The 19420-nt window shown below is 34.4% G+C and overlaps 1 protein-coding gene across 3 annotated transcripts in view; it reads right to left on the bottom strand.

Annotated features, from left to right (window-relative positions):
• ZMYM2 (zinc finger MYM-type containing 2) overlaps positions 1-19420 on the bottom strand; it is a 103084-nt gene that overhangs the window by 26997 nt on the left and 56667 nt on the right. For all 3 annotated transcript variants that reach the window (XM_040447968.1, XM_040447969.1, XM_040447967.1), the window contains 7 exons: positions 18980-19130; positions 18158-18273; positions 15161-15277; positions 12817-12967; positions 10100-10272; positions 3293-3458; positions 2684-2718 (listed from right to left, as the gene is read on the bottom strand). In XM_040447968.1, coding sequence (XP_040303902.1) covers positions 2684-2718; positions 3293-3458; positions 10100-10272; positions 12817-12967; positions 15161-15277; positions 18158-18273; positions 18980-19130 — 909 coding nt within the window. The remainder of the gene's footprint in view (positions 1-2683; positions 2719-3292; positions 3459-10099; positions 10273-12816; positions 12968-15160; positions 15278-18157; positions 18274-18979; positions 19131-19420) is intronic.

The raw sequence follows: 19420 nt of genomic DNA, 5'->3' as shown, positions 1-19420 counted from the left end.
GACCAGGTCATGATCTCACAGTCTAGTGAGTTCGAGCCTTATGTTGGGCTCTGTGCTGACTCTGCGAAGCCTGCTTGGGATTCTCTCTCTCTCTCTCTCTCTCTCTCTCTCTCTGCCCCTTCCCAGCTGATGCGCTCTCTCTCTCAACATAAATAAAAACTCAAAAAAATAAATACTGAAGGAGGACCCAAAACAATGAAAATTATAATGACAAAAGCTACCAATTGTTGAGTATTTGCTTCATGCCAAGGACTATGTGCTACAATGTTTGTATCCTCCTAAAATTCGTATGTTGAAATCTAATACCCAATGTGATGGCATGTGAAGGTGTGGTCATTAGGTGGTGATTATGTCATGAAAGCAGAGCCCTCATGAATGGATTAATGCCCTCATAAAAGAAATTCTGGGGTGCCTGGGGGCTCAGTCTGTTAAGCATCCGACTCCTGATTTTGGCACAGGTCATGATCTCATGGTTCGTGAGATCAAGCCCTGCCTTGGGCTCCGCACTGAGAATGTGGACCCTGCTTGGGATTCTCTCTCTCCCTTTCAAAATAAATAAACTTAAAAAACCCCCAAAAATCCTAGAGATTCCTCACCCCTTTCCACCATATGAAGACACGGTGAAAAGATAGCTGTTCATAAACCTGGAAGCGAGCCTTCACCAGACACTAGCAACTTGATTTTAGACTTCCCAGCCTTCAGAGCTGTGAGAACTTCTGTTGTTTGTAAGTCATCTCATCTAGGGCATTGTGTTACAACAGCTCAAATGGGCTAAGACATTATGTAAAGCACCAAATTTACATAACTCATGAAATGGGTTATTTAATTCTTGTAACATTACAAGAAGTAAGTCACTTAATCACTCCCACTTTACAGATGAGAAAACTAAGGCTCGGAAATTAACAACCTGGTAACAATGACAGAGCTAAAAATTCTGAAGTCAGGACTCAAGTAAATTCATCTAACAACAAAGCCCATGTTCTTAACTACCATACATACCGCCTTTATGAGGTCTGGAACATAGCAGCTACCATGAGTTTAATACTTACTATGTGATAACTCTGAAGCAGGCACTATCTTCATCCCCATTTTACAAATAAGGAAATTCACAGAGAACTTCTGTGAAGGGACTTGCCCAAAATTATACAGCTAGGCTCTCACCCTTTGAAGTTCATGGGTGAGGAATTAAGATTCCAAAAGCTTACAAGGAAAAAATGGGAGAGGGCTTTAGTAAGACAAAAGGTAATAGCTGCGGCGGCACACTGACTTACTCTCCCCTAGACCATCCTGTCTGTCATAATAATGTGGCTCAAGTGCTCTGAGAGGAAAAAAGTAGTTAATACTGTGCTGGTAGAAGGGGTGCCTTAAAGCCTTTGAAACAAGGCTAGAAACTGCCTTATGGCTGTACAAAGTTAACAAAATAGGGAGTGGCCATCCTTATATTCCTCATTTTGGATAAAAGTGCCTGGTATTGAAATCAGAGGATTCAGCCGAAGTCTTCAAAGTATTTATGAATTATCTGATTTTAAATATAATTTTCCACAAGGCAGAGGGGATGATGTATAGGGGAGGAAAGCAAACACTTTCTAGGATTCTAACTATTAACATCACAAGCAAAAACTGAATGGAATAATGTAAAATTTTTCATCAATGTCAGTGATCCTAAATTGTGGTTACATATTAAAATCACCTCAAGAACTTTCTAAAAATGCAGAATTTCTGAGTTGGAGCGTAGGCATTGGAAAGTTCTGAAAACTCCTCAGGTGATTCTAATGTGTAGCCAGAGCTAAGAACCACTGATTTATTCTTTCTTACCAAGATAAAAACTAGCTCAGAGGGTTAATATAATGCCAATAAATGACTCCTATAGAGGTTCCCTTGGGTAAGCATACCAGAAATACCTGCATTCCAACACTGGTGATTATTGTTACTCAGCATACAAAAGGGCATCTCAATGTGCTTCAAAGTAGAGCAAAACTTTGCTTCCTCTCTTTATTCATTACTCAAATGGCCACCACTTTCAAGCTACAAAAGTCTTAAAATGCTAACATAAAGCACAATTTGATGTATTACACCAAAAGGCTAAAGAAAAAAGAAAAAAAGTCCACAGGACATGTTCTGAAAGTTATTTCTCATATTTAAAAACTCACAAGTTCTGGGCCCCAACATATATCTTCAGATACCTAGGAGAAATATATGCTCAAAGCCATTAACAATCTGGCCCAGCCCATCTTTTTACCCTCATTTCCCTTGAGTTCACCACAGGTCCCCCTTAAGTTTGGCCCTAATGAATAGTTATGCAGGCCCTTAGCACATTTCTCCTACTTTTCATCCCTTTCTACCTGGCAACCTTCTACTAAATTGTTGAGAAGTTTTTTCACAGCCACCAGGAACAGACACAATCATTCAGTCAATCACTTCAAACATACTATTGCTACTGCCTTAAAGATTATAGGCACTTCAACTTCTATACCATTTATATGTCTATCTCCTCCAATGTGGGTAGAAGCCATAAGTAATTCAAAGTATCTGTGTTAATGCTGGGTACTTCAGCTGAATACTTCAACTGTCCCAACAGGGGAAAGTAAAATTATTTTATTATTATGATCAGATTAAATTGGACTCTTTATTTATACCCACATTAAAAAATCAACACTTAGTACTTTACTTAAATAATACTTACTGTCATTTTGGTTCGGGACGTCTGACAACCCTGATCTAAAAACAAACAAATTAAAAATAAGACAAGTAACACTTTCTGCACAATGTTCTAAATCTGTATTTCTCATTAAATGTTACTGATTTTTAAAAAGAGTTAATGAAGAAAATATTTTAAGCTATTTTAAGTAAAGAATATCAAATGTGAGAGCTGCGACACAAAGCTAAATAAGTGGAATTAACCCTTTTCCCATTTTGTCCTCTCAAAAAGTATTCGCTGCTTTGGGGTCAATACTATGTTCTTATGTTTAACTCTTCAATAAGTCACAACTTGTAAAGAGTTTTTATTGTTCCTCCGAACCGAGTTTCAGCATATACGATGTGCTAAAAAATGGTTTTCATTCAGAATTGCATTGCTTTTAACTAGCACTAAAGTTTTAAAAGAGGATAAAATAAAAAGCAATGAATCTACAGAAATATCACGTGGGGCACTTCCACCCAGAAAAACTATGAAATCTGCTAGTAAACTATGTCAAAAATCAACTATTCATTATCATTACTTTGAATTCAGATCAGTTAGAAACTAAACACTGCTGTACAAGTTTTTCAAGTTACCACCTAAATTATTACATACCATAATGTAAGTTTTCAGGTCCTTTCTGAGTTGTCATGTTGGGCTCATTTTGCTGACAGTAGAAACGTAGTAAGCAGTGTTGATCACAGAAATGTTTCATCTCCCCACGCCACTGCACTCTCTCTTTAAGAGTTCCTTGAGATTTACAACAGTCACACCTTGCAGCCTTAATTAAAAAAAAAAAAAGGAAGGTATCAGACATTTCAAAGTAGAAATTTTTTAAAGTCAGATATATATTTTAAAAGATTTCTAAAAGTTTATCAGTAATTCTGCCAAATGTGATAAAACAATTTCTGATAAAAAAAAATGGTATGAATCATAAACATACAATAAAATCCACAATAAAAGTGAAAAAACTGTAGCAATTTACCTAATTATCAAAATCCTTTCTATACTTACCAGAAGTTAAAGACCAGCATTACAAAGATAGGATAACCTAAAAAAGTGAACATTGGTAGACCAAATAGGTACAGTATATTTTAATATTTTAAAATAATTTTGAGGACTCTAATGACATACTGCAGAAGTTTTCTACAATCATTACACTGAAAATCTCTGAGTAATAAACAGATTTCCTGCGTTCAACTGATAGCTCATGAAAAATCAATTTAAAGAAGTTGTGTAAGACCAGAAAAACTCTGAAACAAGCTCTTATGAGAAAATCATGCGTGTTAAGTTGAAGTGTATTCAACAGTTTAATAAATTTAAAGAGCTTTATTAAATACACTGATTTAACTATTAATAAGAACTTGAAGTTCATGTTTCAAATACTCAAAATATTTAATTGATTGAAAAATAATTATACTTTAAGACAACAAATTTGACCTACCTCTAGGAACACAATTCACCCTCAACTAGTCTAACAACTTCATAGGCAAAAAAAAAAAAAAGAGAGAGAGAAAAAAAAACCCCACAAAACAAAAATAAAATCCATACATAAAAAGTTAAACCTTATGATGGTGAATCCATAATAGACAGATTTTTATTTTTTAGTGATCCCCTAAATTTTGCCCATTTTCACTAATTCTTAACAACTTGATCAATGAGTGGACCAAAGGATATGAATGGTTAATTTCAAATACAGTTCTTTTCATAATTAAGTATTTGATCTAGTTAAAGTAGAAATAAATTACCGTATTTCTTAAATCACCCTTTGGTTTAACAACTTAGAAGTTTTGATAAAGCAATACATATTGCGTTCATAATAATCACGTGGTTTTTCCTCGTTACTCTACGTAATCTATGGTTCTATACTGTGGGTTTTGAAATCTCTCATTTTATGTTTCAATCGGAGTTCTATGAATAAATACTGTATCAAAATTCCTAGTCAGGAATATTACAAATGATTTTGTTGATAAACAGGTCTTATATAACAAACATACCCCAAGGTTAGAACACAGGCTCTTTTTTTTCTCCAGGTCAGGTATTTCTCCTGCTGAATAAATGTTAAATGAATGAAGATTTGTAGTATAAATTATGACTATTAAGTGATGCCAATATCACATCTCTTGTCCAAAAAACTGTGACCTCAAATTTTATATTGCTGGTAAGACTATGTGGTAACTTCAGTATAATTAGCACTTACTATCACCCAGGTCATATTTTACTCAATAAAGAAAAAGGTCCCTGGTCACCACCCAAAAGTTGTTCTTTAAAATAACCTCTGAAGTATTAAAAGCTTCAGTGTTTGGTTCCCTTTTCACATTTTACACTAAAAGACAAAGCTCAAAGGAGGAAATCAAAAGCTTAACCTTCTAACCATTGAGTCTAAACAGTGTAAGAACATAGCATAAGTGAAGTTGTTGCCTGACTACCTCATTCGAGAACCTGAAAAATAAAAGCCCCGCATGTCGTATCTACTCCCTGGAATCCTCAACACAATGCTGGAAACTAAAGTCCAAACAGATCAAGTGACTTGTGTAAGGTCAAACATTAAAAATGCAGAGACAGGATTCAAGGCAGACAATCCAAATCAAACAAGTTACAAAGACAATGGAAAGACAAAATGAATTAATGTGAGTTAACCAGAGAATACAAATCCTAACAGAAGTAAAATGCTGCAAGAAGGTTCTCCATGTAATATCTAAAACCCAAATCAATCTGTGTAAAACTTACTCAAATCACTACCTATACTATGCTAACTCTTAAAATACTTCCATTTCCACAGTAATTTAGAAGGTCAAGGACATAAAGCCCAGCACATTATATTCAAAGAATCTGAACAATGAAATCACTTCATGATTACTATAGACATTTGGATTTTGTGCTTGAAGCTCCTTTCTTCCAGAAAGATTCAAAACAATTTGAATTTGTTTGAATTAATTTGATTTCTCTGTATCTGAAGAGGAGCAAAATTAATGCCAATGTGCAAATGGAAACGAAACATGTATACACATTTTCAGATGGAAGGATAATAGCAGTACTCAATCCTAATCCCAAATTTAATGCCATAATCTAACTTTTAAAAGTTGTAAACCTTTTTTCCATTTGGTTTTTTTCTTTTACAACCACTCATGCAAATTCTGGATGCAAGTGTTTGGAATTGAGCTTCAAATACAATGACTAATTGGGAAACATGGTTAAAAATGACCACCATTCCTTTACCAAAACCACTTCTTCCCAACCACAGAAGAGAACTCTTAGAAAAGCTGAACATTTCTATGCAAAAGAACTGAAGTATGACTTAATTGCTGGTTTAAAAAAATACCACTTCATCATCTACTTAGTGGTTTCCCTGTCACTGTGGAAAATCAGGGATTGTCTGTTATAAGGGGTCGGGGGGGGGGGGGGAGTGGGTAACAGTCAACAGTTCAAACAACCTAAATACGCAGGTGCTAAATTCTTAATTCAAAACTCTTAATCCAACATCTCAGCTAATACAGGAATTTCTCCTTCAGTAACTGACAAAGGGTTATTCATTCAGCCTGTACTGATGCAGTCCCTATTATTTGGCCATTTCAAATTCTCATTTTTGGGTGATATATTATACATCTTTGTAACTTTCGTATCTACTTGTTTCCTATTTTATCAATCAGATCTAATAAAGTGCTAGGAATTCTTCAGTTATCCAAAAAGCGTATCTAAAGTAAGAATATTAGATATTCCCTTTCTAAAATTATTTCAAAAACAAATAATCTTTTAAAATCAGTACTTAACAGCAATTTTTTTTTTTACAAAAGACAAAATTTTTAAGGCCCAATCTTTTTTACTGAGCTCCTTTTATGACTCAGATTTACTAAAACATAAGTATTAATTTGATCAAAACCCATAAATCATACTTTTATACTATTAGAGGGTATTCACATTAAAGCCTTTAATACCCCTACCATTTACTACTGGTTTGGACAACAAGTCAAAACCTGTGTTAAAACACTGTAATTTGAAGTAATAACATTTAAATCAAGATTATTAGTTCTACTAAGTACTGTGAAGTATTCTGAAGAAACAGTAGGTCTTTTAAATTAACTTTACATTAAACATATCACACTCCATTATAATACTAACTCCTTTCTCTCCCCAAATTTTTAACTTATAGAGATCGAAGAACTATCTTCCCACCTGGTTTCACAATATGCCTGGAAACATTTATTTTGAGGAAAAGTAAAATCTACTTCCTTCTAAAGATTATCTGGGAGAAGAAAAAAATGTTTGTTAATTTTATTCTCAACATCTTTTGGTTGCATGTGTTCCAATTTAGAAGAGAAGAGTATTTAATAAGCCTCTATTTAAATCCAAATGTAAACCATTATAATGCCAAAAACAGACCATTCAAAACGTCTTGTCCAGTAAAACAAACATAAGCCAAAAATGTTAAGGCATAAGAATTATAAATATTTAATTTAAATAAATAAAAACATAAAGTTACTTGTACTCTAGATAGTCTCTCCAGCTGAAGCACAAAGCTAAGAGAAGGTGGAAACTGCAATGTATGTGCTCCTCTGGTTAGGTAGCAATGCTCATGACTAAAGGTGAAGTTAAACTGGGTTGGCTAGCTGTTGCTTTCAAAGTTTCCTCGATGCCACACTTTTTAAAAAATGATTTTTCTAATAAAAGCTGGATGGACTGTATAAAGGGTCTCATGTTTTAAAGAACTAAAAATGTAAAACTTTTGAGTTCTTAAATTTCAAAAGTGGAAGAGGAAAGAAGGTCAAAATAATCAAAATTTGGTGGGGACTCAACTTACTACGTTTTTGAGAGGATGACAGGATGCTAGCAGTGAACAGAAGAGACTCATGGGAGGTGTAAGAAAATACAACGTGACTCAAGTAGAAAGCACACAGAACAAACGTATTCCCTGATTACAGTGTTGGCTGCCTTCACAGAGAAGCCTATGATGAATGAGGGGGGCAACTCTTCATCTCAAAGCTGGTATTCCTACTGATTACACAGAGAAATCGTCATTACTTGCTTTAAAAATCCCTACCACATGACAAAAATGTTCTTACCTTTATTCCTCAGATTAGTATAGTATATAATAATGTTATAGTGCATATTGTACAAACATTTGTTGGGCTTAAAATAAGACAAATAATAAATATGTGTTTAAGGTATAGAATACTGACATTAAGCCAACAGATAATAACAACTGGTTATTAAACTAACATGTTCTTATATGTTCTGAAATGCACTGCCTCACCAAAATTTCCTCATTAAACAGTGCATAAATAAAAACATTAGATACAATTATCCTTTAAAATAAATAGCAAAATGGAACAAATGGCAACATCTAGAATAATGTGGTCATTTGCCAAAGAACACTTCTTTGCTTTCCCAAAAAAAGGGGGGGGGGGGGGAACCCACCAAAAGATTTCTCTATTTTAATATAAAAGGAAAACAAGAATTCATTCAAAGAAAGAAGCCAAACAGAGAAATACTGTCAGTGTCCTTTGAACAAAAAACAAAATCCTCCAAAAAAAAAAAATTTTTTTTTAATAACAGGTTTGGATTCACAATTAAGCAGAAATTTATACAGTGAAATAACAGAGAAATCATCATTATCACATGGTAACAACTTTGCCTCTCAAACTATAAAATAAATTATCAAAAAGGTAACCGTAAGAATAAAATGGAATTCTCCCATCTGTAGCCACTTTACTGTTTTGAGGTTACCCAAAACGAATTTTCAAAAATAAAACCTCCTAAACAGTGGACAGTGTTCACGTGTGCTAAACTAAAATTGAGGTTTTAAAGGTACTAAAGTAACATTATGAGCGATTGTTCTCAAAATTGCCACTGTCTATAACAAAGTAAGAGGTTGGTTTAGACTAAAAGAAATGCATGTTAGAGGGTGTTAGTATGTTTGTCCTGTATGTTTCTTTTTTTATGTTTAAAAAATGTTTGTTTATTTTTGAGAACGAGAGTGAGAGACAGAGCGAGAGACCATAAGCAGGGGAGGGCAAAGAGAGAGGGACACACAGAATCCAAAGCAGAATCCAGGCTCTGAGCTGTCAGCACAGAGCCCGATGCAGGGCTCAAGCTCACGAACCCAGAGATCATGACCTGAGCCAAAGTCGGACACTCAACTTACTGAGCCACCTTTGCGCCCGTCCTGTGTGTTTCTAAAATTTGAACCTGAACTGTAAGACTTAAATTAGTCAGAAGCAACAGTAAAATAATGAAGTGCACCAAAATTCTTAGCCTCCACAACTCTTACAACTTGGAAAGTATCTTCTTTTTATTTAAAAAATGTTACTTAATATGTTGAGCTGTAGACATTCAAGAACTACACCAAGAATTCTCCTAAATAGTATCATTTAACGATAATCACTTGCACTAAGTGAACTAAATAATATTCTATATGTTTCAGCCATTTTACTCTTTATTTCTTTTAGCAATATTTCAGTTTTGAAGTTATGATGATGTCTGTCTTCACATGCTTTAGAAGTGCAACTATAATGAAGTTTTAACATTGACATGGTTTTTCTTGTTACGGACATATGAACTAATAACGTTTTCTTGGGTAATATCTGACTAAACAAAGCTCAAATATACACTCATTTTTCTTATATAGAAAAAAATACAGCGGACAAGTGACTTATCTTCACTCTTCTAGAAGATTTTAATAAGACAGACAGACACACACACACACACACTTATTCACAGTTTCAAATTAAATATTTTTGGTCTCTATTCATATAGTGTCTTTTCAATTTGACAATTTAAAAGGTAAAAAAGAACAAAGTGTTCCAAAACACATCATAAGTACCTAAAACAATTACCTGCTACTGTTCAACACTGATCATGTTCATCAAAAATACTTCTATTTGTGGGGTGCCTGGGCGGCTCAGTTGGTTAAGTGTCTGACTTCGGCTCAGCTCATGATATCACGGTTTGTGAGTTCAAGCCCCACATCAGGCTGTCTGCTGACAGCACAGAGCCTGCTTCAGATCCTCTGTCCCCCCCCCTCTTTCTCTGCCCCTCCCCTGTTCTCTTTCTCAAAAATAAACAAACATTAAAAAAAAAAAAGTTTCTATTTGGTGAAATAAAGACCCAACAAATTTTAAAGAAATAATCTATTTTGTTTAAGCAATATAGTTTAAAATGAAAACAAAGATTGTTTTGCTGAAAACAAAGCTATATCCTAGTTTTGGGGAATAGCTAAGTTATAAAACAAGTAAAAATGCTATTCAAGTTATAAAGAAAAACTGAAATGATAAAAATTTTAATGAATTCCATAATCTGGGCTAAGCTTAATGTGTGCACATTTTTTAAATACATAAGCTACCATAAGTGTAATGATAATAACTGTAATGTCTTATCAAAGATTGGTTAAAGCAGCTGCTGTAATAAAAAATTTTAGTTACTTGCCTTGTAGTACCAATCCTGAAATTTCTTACAGCAGTCTTCACTACAGAAATCTCTCACGACACCATCAAGTTCTTTAGTTGCTCCCTTCTTACACAGCTGAGAGCAATAGTTGCAAGTAACACATCTCAGTCCTAACCGTCGTGCAAAATCTTGTTTATACAATAGTTTGCAGCCTGAAAAACACAAGGTTTTCATATTCAAACAAGCAAACAAACAAACAAAAACACATTAAGAAAGTACTTAGAGGTCAAATAGTTCATTAGCTTTATAGAAGAGTCTATAAGTTTGCATATAAAGTCCTCTTTTCTCCTGACCAAAACTGATATCTAGTATGATCAGCAACCTGTAAATATTGAAACAGAATATGGAATACTTTATTAGATCTCATGTGAATTCAAATAATTAATGTTCTAAGACTTTCAAATCTAGCAATGCCTCATAACTATTTTGTTTGCTCTATTTAAATAGAAGTATCATACAGCAAACACACCACAAATAGGCATTAGAGAAATGAAACAATGTAGACTGTTGAGAAGCACTGAGTAAACATAAAGATATACTCAGCTAAGAAGGCATTTTAGCCAAAATTTCTAGCCTTACCTTTCTGTCAACCTACAAGGACCTTCAGAAAAGGAAAAGTGGTATATAGACTTGTTTAGAGAAAACGTTGTTACTCTTATTAATAAGTATTTCCTTTGTCTATTATATGAATGCAGCAGTTTAAGTGTTTTCACGTATCAGCCTTAATCTCTATAATATCTCTGTTAAAGTTTTGGGGTGCCTGGATGGCTCAGTCAGTCAAGTGTCTGACTCTTAATTTCAGCTCAGGTCATGATCTCATGGTTCGTGGGTCAAGCCCTGCATCAGGCTCTATGCTGGAAATGTAAAGCCTACTTGGGATTCTCCTCCCTCTCTCTCTCTGCCTCTCCCCCACTCATACTCTCTCTCTCTCTCTCTCAAAAATACACTTAAAAAAAAAAAGAATTAAAAACGTTTCCATACTTTTACTCATGCTGTGCCACCTAAGAATGCCCATGCACTCATATCTACTGAAATCCTACCCATACTAATAAGGAGCTCAAATTACGCCTTCTCCACAAACTCTGTACTCTAACCTAGTTTTAAGTGATCCTTCTTATCTGTGAACTCAAACTGTTAATTGTTTTTCTATTACTTTATTTGGCAATTATTTATGTACTGTCCTATGACTTCTTTTCTGTTATCTTGAAATTTAAGTCTTTTTAGTATTTTACCTTATTAAGGCTTTATCTTTCTAATTAGATTTTGATGGTAGTATCAGGTATTACATGTTTTGTTATTTCTGCCAAGTTCCAGCAGAGAACTAGGTGTAGTCAGAGAAAGCACAAAATAGATTACTGAACAGGAAAAAGACACGCATCCTTTTGAAACTTTTATTGCCTAAAGATAGAAGTCCCTCTAATTGAAAATTCTCTTTAATGTCAATTCTCTATCCGCTGCTATTGTCTATTCATTTTAGTAAAATCTACATTATCTAAAGGATACAAGATCACGTATGGGTATATTAGCCATCAACACCAGTATGTTCAGGCTTAATGAATCACTAAAGATTGTCAATGCATACAAATTCAGGTATAATGAGCAAAATAAAGAATCAATCTTTTCAGTGAAACATTATGTCACTTTTCATCACAGCTGTGATCTTAACAGTAAACATGTTTACCTTTCTCATTCCAGGTGAAATGTACTCAATTAAACCTATAAAAACAGGAATGCCTTGTTTTATAAGCAATACCCTCTTTTATACATAATCTTATTATGTGAAATGTATAACATATTAGATGAAGACACTAACTGAATGGACAGATAATCTTCTGGGCTTTTGGTCATTCACTACTGCTGGCACTTAGAGGACTCTCCAACCTTTTTCTTGCCCCTAACAGTAGAAAACCATATAAAACATGGATCCGGGAGGAGGAGTGGAATCTAACTAGGAAACACAGATGAGGACAGCAGATAGAACAGCTGCGAGAGTTCAGTGCCTAGGACCAAAGAAAGAATAGAAAGTGAAAGCCAGTGTAGAGCAAGAATGTGTCACTTGGGGGGGAAAGTAATAATAACCAAGAGCCCCAAATCGATAGTTACAATCCTGGTTCCTATCTCTGGACAATCAGAATCAAGAACAGGAGTTCATTTCTATAATCAGCTGCCTGGCACCAGAGCAGCAAAGGTGCAAATGAGAAGAAAAAGAATTCTTGAATATACAATAGTAGGAGCCAGTGTCTGCCTGTTTAAAACCTAAAAGTATGTTTCCACTGTAGTAATGCCACATATGATTTTCTTTCTGGTATACAGAAAATCTCTGTAGGCTAGGCAGTAAGCTGGGCAGGGAAACGAACCCAAAGGAAAATAATTCTATTCCACTTGGAAAATCAACTTTCAGATCACATTTTCTATACTTAGATTTGACATATGATAATGTTTTTATTTTCAAGACTTCCTTTTAATGGAAAAAAGGTTATCAAATTTTTAGAGATAAAACACCTTGAGGCCCAGAGGTCTACAAATAAAAATAACAAAACAAGTCAGTAGAAAATCAAATTCAATTTTTTTGTTCAGCTACACTAAAATTGCACAGCCGCCCTGGACATATGTAGTTAATATATTTGAGAATATTTTGGCACAAAATTAACATTAAATATTAATAAAAGTATGAACAACACTGTATATACACTTGCCTTCACTACAGAAAGGTCTCTTAACGCCAGAGAAATTTACTGTTTCATGAAGAGTCTTCTCCTCTTGACAGTATTCGCAATATGTAACTATGCAATGCAACTTCTTATAGTCATCTGAACAAGTTTTGCTGCAGAATTGATGCACTTTGTTCTAAATGCACAATGGGAACCTTGGTAAGTATATGACAACCACCTCAAGAACAAGTTTAAGAAATAAACAAGCCACTTTTACAGAAATAAACTTAAATCATTTACCTAGTTAATGTGATTGATAATCCCTGGGGACACATTTTCAATAGGCCACAGACAGCTAATTTAACTAATTCACTGCTATATTTAGACATAATTCCACAAACTTCAATACCATTAACTACCCCAAAATTACTCAGTAAAATAGTAAAGGTACCACTAAAACAAGATGGCAGTCTGGTGCTGCTAAGGGAACGGGATTAATGGGTAGAAAACAATGAAAGATAAAACATGGGTAAACTAAGAAAAGATGAGAAATATGACATTAACACCAGTTTCACTCAAAAAGAAATATTCTTCATAGGTACAGCCAAGCAGACTCAATCACATTCCTATCACAGACCTATGATGGATAAAGTATTCATTTGGGGCCATCGTAAGTATGCTGCTAAACCGGAGACTCAGTTGGTTCCCTTGAATGGAGCTAGGTTAGTATTATTTATTAGTTACTTCTCCTGGCCCCAAACCTATAAAGACAGAGCTACACTCTCCAAATATTCAGCCAAACACAATCAAGTTAAAATTTACAGGGCAGCACCTTTTCCCCTTTGTTATTATGAAGGATACAGACTAGGTCTAATCTATCTACCTAACGCCTGGCAAAGATAGCTGAAGACCAAGATAAGGAAGGTGAAAGAGTCTAGGAAGCAACTCAAGTAGTAAGGCAATCATCAGTGGAAAATTGCCCCATCATGGACATCTAACTTATAAGAGGAAAAACAGCAACAAAGAAACCACAACTGCCAACCATGGAATGAGAAGAACAAAGCCTCTGAATTCTCAATCACCTGAGGGAATGGCTCAACTCTAATTCAGTTTGATAGACAATGTTTATTAACTCCTCCTAATACTTAACCTTCATGTAAATAAAATCAACAGCAAGACTACAAAAGCCAGGTAGTTCTAACATGGAGATCGACAGAAAGGATCTCCATTTCATCTAGTATGATCAAAATTCGGTTTAGGCAGGATCTTTATTCCCTATATGATATTATTCCATGTGCTTGCTTATGGATTTCTTTCCTCATTCCCCACCATTCCTTTATTCTTACTAGGCCTTCAATATTTTTCCTGTTATGATTTAGAGAGAGTTACAGTCACTAAAAGTCATCACTGGGTACCAACAACAGTCTCCAAGAATTGGTTTAAGTGCTCTTGAGAAAGCACCAAACAAATTAACAAACTAAACCATTTTCTAGGGACTAAATTTAAAACAATGAAATTTCAGATTCCCAGAATACTTTAGTATTCATGTAGTCACGTTCTGGTTACACCTTTCTCCTAAGACTCAGATACTGAGTGACTGCCAATAGCCACTAACAAATTTTGGTTCAAGAGCAATTTATTGTTAATACTAATGTCTTATACACCATTTTGTTACATATTCCATGCCATCAAAAAAGGAGAAAAGAAAGAATGGCCAAGGGTGAACACTGATCAAGAAAGCAATGTTCAGCCAGGTCCACCTGTCTGTTAATCCTTCCGTCCACCCACCCATCCACCCATCCACCCATCCACCCATCCACCCATCCACCCATCCATCCATCACTGTTCCCTTATTTAAATAAACAATAACGATAGGACTTTAATAATGGCAAAAATATATGTCAAACTGGTGAAAGCAAGAGTGATGAGAAGGGAAAATAAAATAAATTTATATTAGGATTCTTTTATTAAGACAATTATATAATGTTAAATGACAATATGTTATGTGACTAACAAATTTTAATTTCTACAGGTAGCAGGCAATACAAGATATTACAGTTCAAAGACAATATTTATAAGAATGAGAGTAAAAATGAAAAAACACGGTACAAACAGATGTTCCAGATATGTAGCTAAACAGAGTAACATTCCATACACTATCACAAACATAATGTCAATATATGAATATGACTTCAATAATTTTTGTTTGACCTAAAAATAAACATGTCCTTTGTCGATGCTATTCCCATAAGAAAGTAAAGAATTCAATCATCACAAATTCTGAAGAATCCCTATACACTAAGAAATAGATCCTCAAATTGAAACACCATTATTAGTTTACTATACTCTCATTTAAGCAAGATAATATACATAACAAAATTGAACTTACCTCCCATTCCAGGATTTCTGGCTTTGAACAAAAGGAATTTTTGCAATAGTTGCATTTCAACTGAATATCACTTGGAGCTACAAACTGGCCATTGGAAGATGACTGCATACTTAGAGCCTAAAACAAAGAATAAAAACATTCTGAGCCTGACACAGATTTTAGAATTTTTATTTGTAACTACTGTCAAATATTGACTATGTCCAGAAAACAGTATTTTGCTTAAATATTTCCTTAACACATAAAATTACATTTCTCAATTTTGTCTTTAAAAATGACACTAGTGAGGCACCTGGGAGGCTTAGTAGGTTGAGCATCGACTTCAGCTCAGGTCATGAGCTCACAGTTCATGAGTTCAAGCCCCCCATCAGGCTCTCTGCTGTCAGTGCAAAGCCCGCTTCAGATCCTCTGTCCCTCCCCCACTTGTGTTCTCTCTCTCAAAAATAAAACATTATAACCAAATAAATAAAAACTACACTAGTACAGTTAAGTTTTATGAAACAAATTCTTTTACTACAGGATTACTTTACTTATTTAAAATAATATGAAAAAGGACAAAATACCATACAGTTCAAGTATGATTTTTTTCTCTTTAAGAAAATGTAAGCAAATAAGAGTTAAGTTCACCAAGTTTTGAACTAGTAATTAAATCTTTTAAAAAGCCTAGCTCCTAGTTTAAGTAGTAATTTGTCCCACATGCAATATTGCTATCATTTTTATTCCAATTCCATCAGGGAAAACAGCCCTTTTAAATTGGTCATTTCTTTTACACCTTTGTAAAAGGTCACCTTGTAAAAGGTGACATTGGTCACCTTTTTAAATTGGTCATTTCTTTTACAAAGTTAGGCAGGGGGGAAAGATGAACAGACTGGTATTGATAAAAATAGTCTTAATTTTATGGCATTTTTAAAACTTCAAACAACTTACAGAATAGGAAAAGACATAAGCATAGATGGGTTTTAAAAGTTTTGCTTGAGTTTCTAACGTGAGTGGTGAGGATGCTGTAATCTTCATTCCCTAATATATTACATGGCATATATAATCTTCAGAATATATTAAAGTTAAATTTTTTTCAGGGTGGCAGTTAGGAGAGGAAAAAAAAATTATTAAAAAAAAATATGGGGCGTGTGGGTGACTAGGTTTAGCATCTGACTCTTGGTTTCGGCTCATGTCATGATCTCAGTTTGTGAAATCAAGCCCCGTGACAGGCTTGGGATTCTCTCTCTCACCCTCTCTCTCTGTCTCTTCCCTGCTCGCATGCACGCGTGTGCACTCTCTCAAAATAAATAAGTAAACATCTAAAAAAACATGTTTTTTAAACATTTCTTAAAACTTCTGCATACAACATACAACACACAACACAATCAAGATTTGTGAAAAAATAAAACATGCAGATTTAAGACAGTAACCATCAGGTGAATACATTTTTTACATAAAAACCAGCAAGTGTCCTTACACTTCACTTCAAAAAAACTGCAAGTCCATTAAAGTTAAGTATTCTTTCAAAACAAATGAAATACTATCCTATTACCTTATTCTGAAATGGAAAAACATCTAATAAAGACATAAAGCTCAAAATCTATGGTTTGCTTTAAGATACAGAGAAAGGAAAAAAATGCTGGTTGTCTATTTGTCAACTTTGTATTACTTTTACGCCGTTATAGTGAGGAGGCTGCTTACAGGCTTATCTGGCTATAAGAAGCCACATTAAGTATTTACAAGATACAATGTACATACAATGTACATATACGAGTGGTCTCATCAAATCATGGGCAATACAAGTTTCAGTTAAATGAAAAAAGTAGTGAAAACATTTTTTAAAAAACATTTTCCACTAACACTTCAAACATCAAAAAGTAATACAGAAAGGTGAAGTCTGAGAAGCAGCATGTCAAAGACTCTGTCATTCTCTCATCTAATTAATCCTTCCTTATTCCTTAATTTCTAGTTTTGGAAAAGCCAGGTCAGAAGCAGTATTTTACCACTCTAAAGGATTTCTCAATTGCCACGATCCCAGCTTCCAAAATAAAAGTTTAGTTATGAATATGGCTTATTAACTTAACTCAGTGGAGGACATAACTATTAACAAAAACAACATTTACCTGGTTGAATTAAAAACCACCTGAATTTAAATGATAATAATGGTTACAACTACTGTCACATACTTAAGAGACTACATTTTCAGGCTATATAATGCAGAATACAGTACCTACAACATTGTGGAACTGCTGGAAGATTCACTGTCATGAAGCATCACTTTACGTACTGGATTGAATCTTTGAATTTTTCACATAGGTATTTCATACATATTTCAAGTACTCACAAGTATTTCAACAACATTTTGAATTTTTCACATAAGTAAACCTACTCATGCCACTTAACTAGTGCTGAATCCCATTTTCAACTATTCCCTCCCAGTGGTCAGTTTAAGTCCGAACACTTCCAGTAATACATCTTCTGAAATTATCCATAACCCCAACTTTGAAGAAGTATGCCAGAAAGTTCTTTACCTTTACAAAAATGAAAAAGGTCTCCCTAAACTGATTTTGTATTAAATTAGGGCCCACTGTAACAAGTCCAATCCCCTTTTTAACTGGCAGATTTCTGACAAATAGTTGTCGTATGTTTTGTTCATGTTGGTCATAGTTTTGTCATAGTTTTTTGTTTTATCATAAAACAGAAGTCTCCTTCAGAGTCACATGTTATTGAAACCACTAAGAAAATAGTACACATCAGGCATCGCGCTCAATTATACTAAAACTTATTTTCCTTCAAGCCTGTTCTATAAATAACAACTGAAAAGTCAATCAGAGTCTCCATGCCACACTGTAAGCATCTGCAGCCATGTCTATTACCGTGACCCTATGACCTCCGCCTGCAGTCTGGCCCTCAACAAACAACACGCAAGTTAACATATTAAATAAGATGAAGCATATTACACTGTTTATTTCCCGTGTGTATTTTGTTGGGAGTGGGAAAGATCCAAAATAAGTAACAAACCTGAAATTTAGCCACACAACTGGAATTGCAGAAGTTATACAGTTTCCCATCAGGCATTGTGGCTTGATATTGAGGTAAGGAGTTTCGCTTACAAAAATGGCAAATAATTCCCAAACCTAGGAGAGAAAAAGTACATATCTGATTTCTTTATAAAGTAATAAAAGCCTAAAAACAAATCCTACTTGACCTCTGAGAGTAATTTTTAATGGAACCTTCTGTAAACTATTCTTTTATTAAAATAAATTTCCAAGATCATGTCCACCTTAAAATATACTGTTATAAAGAGTCCAATATCGTATCTCTAAAACAAACATGGATATATGAAACAATCTCAGTTTTAATCTCTGAGGGAAAAACAATTTTGCTAAGAATGCAGCCATGGACAGAACTTCACCAATCACTTTAAATTGAAGAAAATGAAAGATATATGGAATGGTTAAAAACCACTAAAAAAGTCTGCAGTGGGAGCATGTGGGTGGCTCAGTCAGTTAAGCATCTGACTTCAGCTCAGGTCATGTTCTCGCAGTTCGTGAATTCGAGCCCCGATGTGGGCTCTGTGCTGACAGCTCAGAGCTTGGAGCCTGCTTAAGAGTCTGTGTCTCCCTCTCTCTGCCCCTCCCCTGATCACACTCTGTCTCTCTGTCAAAAATAAATATTAAAAAAAAATTTTTAAGAAGTCTGCAGTAAGAAAGTTTAATGTGATGAATAAAAATAGTTTATGCAGTTAAAAACAAGTATAAAAACAAAGTTAAAGGGAAAGTGCAGTTAAGAAATTAGTCATGTTATTAAAGTTTTTTAACTTTCCAAATACCTGAAACTTACTTTGTGATTTTGCATATTTTGTCTTGTGACTGTTCATGCAAGCAGTTGAACAATATGGCTCCATATATCCATTAGGACCTATACACTGAGTCATATCAAAAAACCTGCACTGTGTTCGGCAACCAGTACAAGTGGTCAGTTTTCCGTATTTCTAAAATTTGAAACAAAAAAGAAAATTAAGAAAATCACAATTTAATTAGAAAAAAATTCTATTTTTCAGTACACCTTTTCTCTCTGCAAAATAATTCTGTTAATCTCTAATCAGGTTTAGTGGGTCAGAAATCTTCATCTGGATGCAAACTGTTAACTGCAATGCATCTAAATTAGGTTCAAACAAAAGTAATGATCTCAGCTAAGTCTCTTTCAAAAACTGGATTTTTTCCCCTATTAATTAGGTTAACAGAATCCCTATATATACTTAAGTAAAAACTGAAAACAACA

Source organism: Herpailurus yagouaroundi, unplaced genomic scaffold (genome assembly GCF_014898765.1).
Source record: "Herpailurus yagouaroundi ecotype Mexico unplaced genomic scaffold, PumYag 197, whole genome shotgun sequence".
In the NCBI taxonomy this organism is placed as follows: Eukaryota; Metazoa; Chordata; class Mammalia; order Carnivora; family Felidae; genus Herpailurus; species Herpailurus yagouaroundi.
This window is presented reverse-complemented; position numbering and strand designations above follow the sequence as displayed.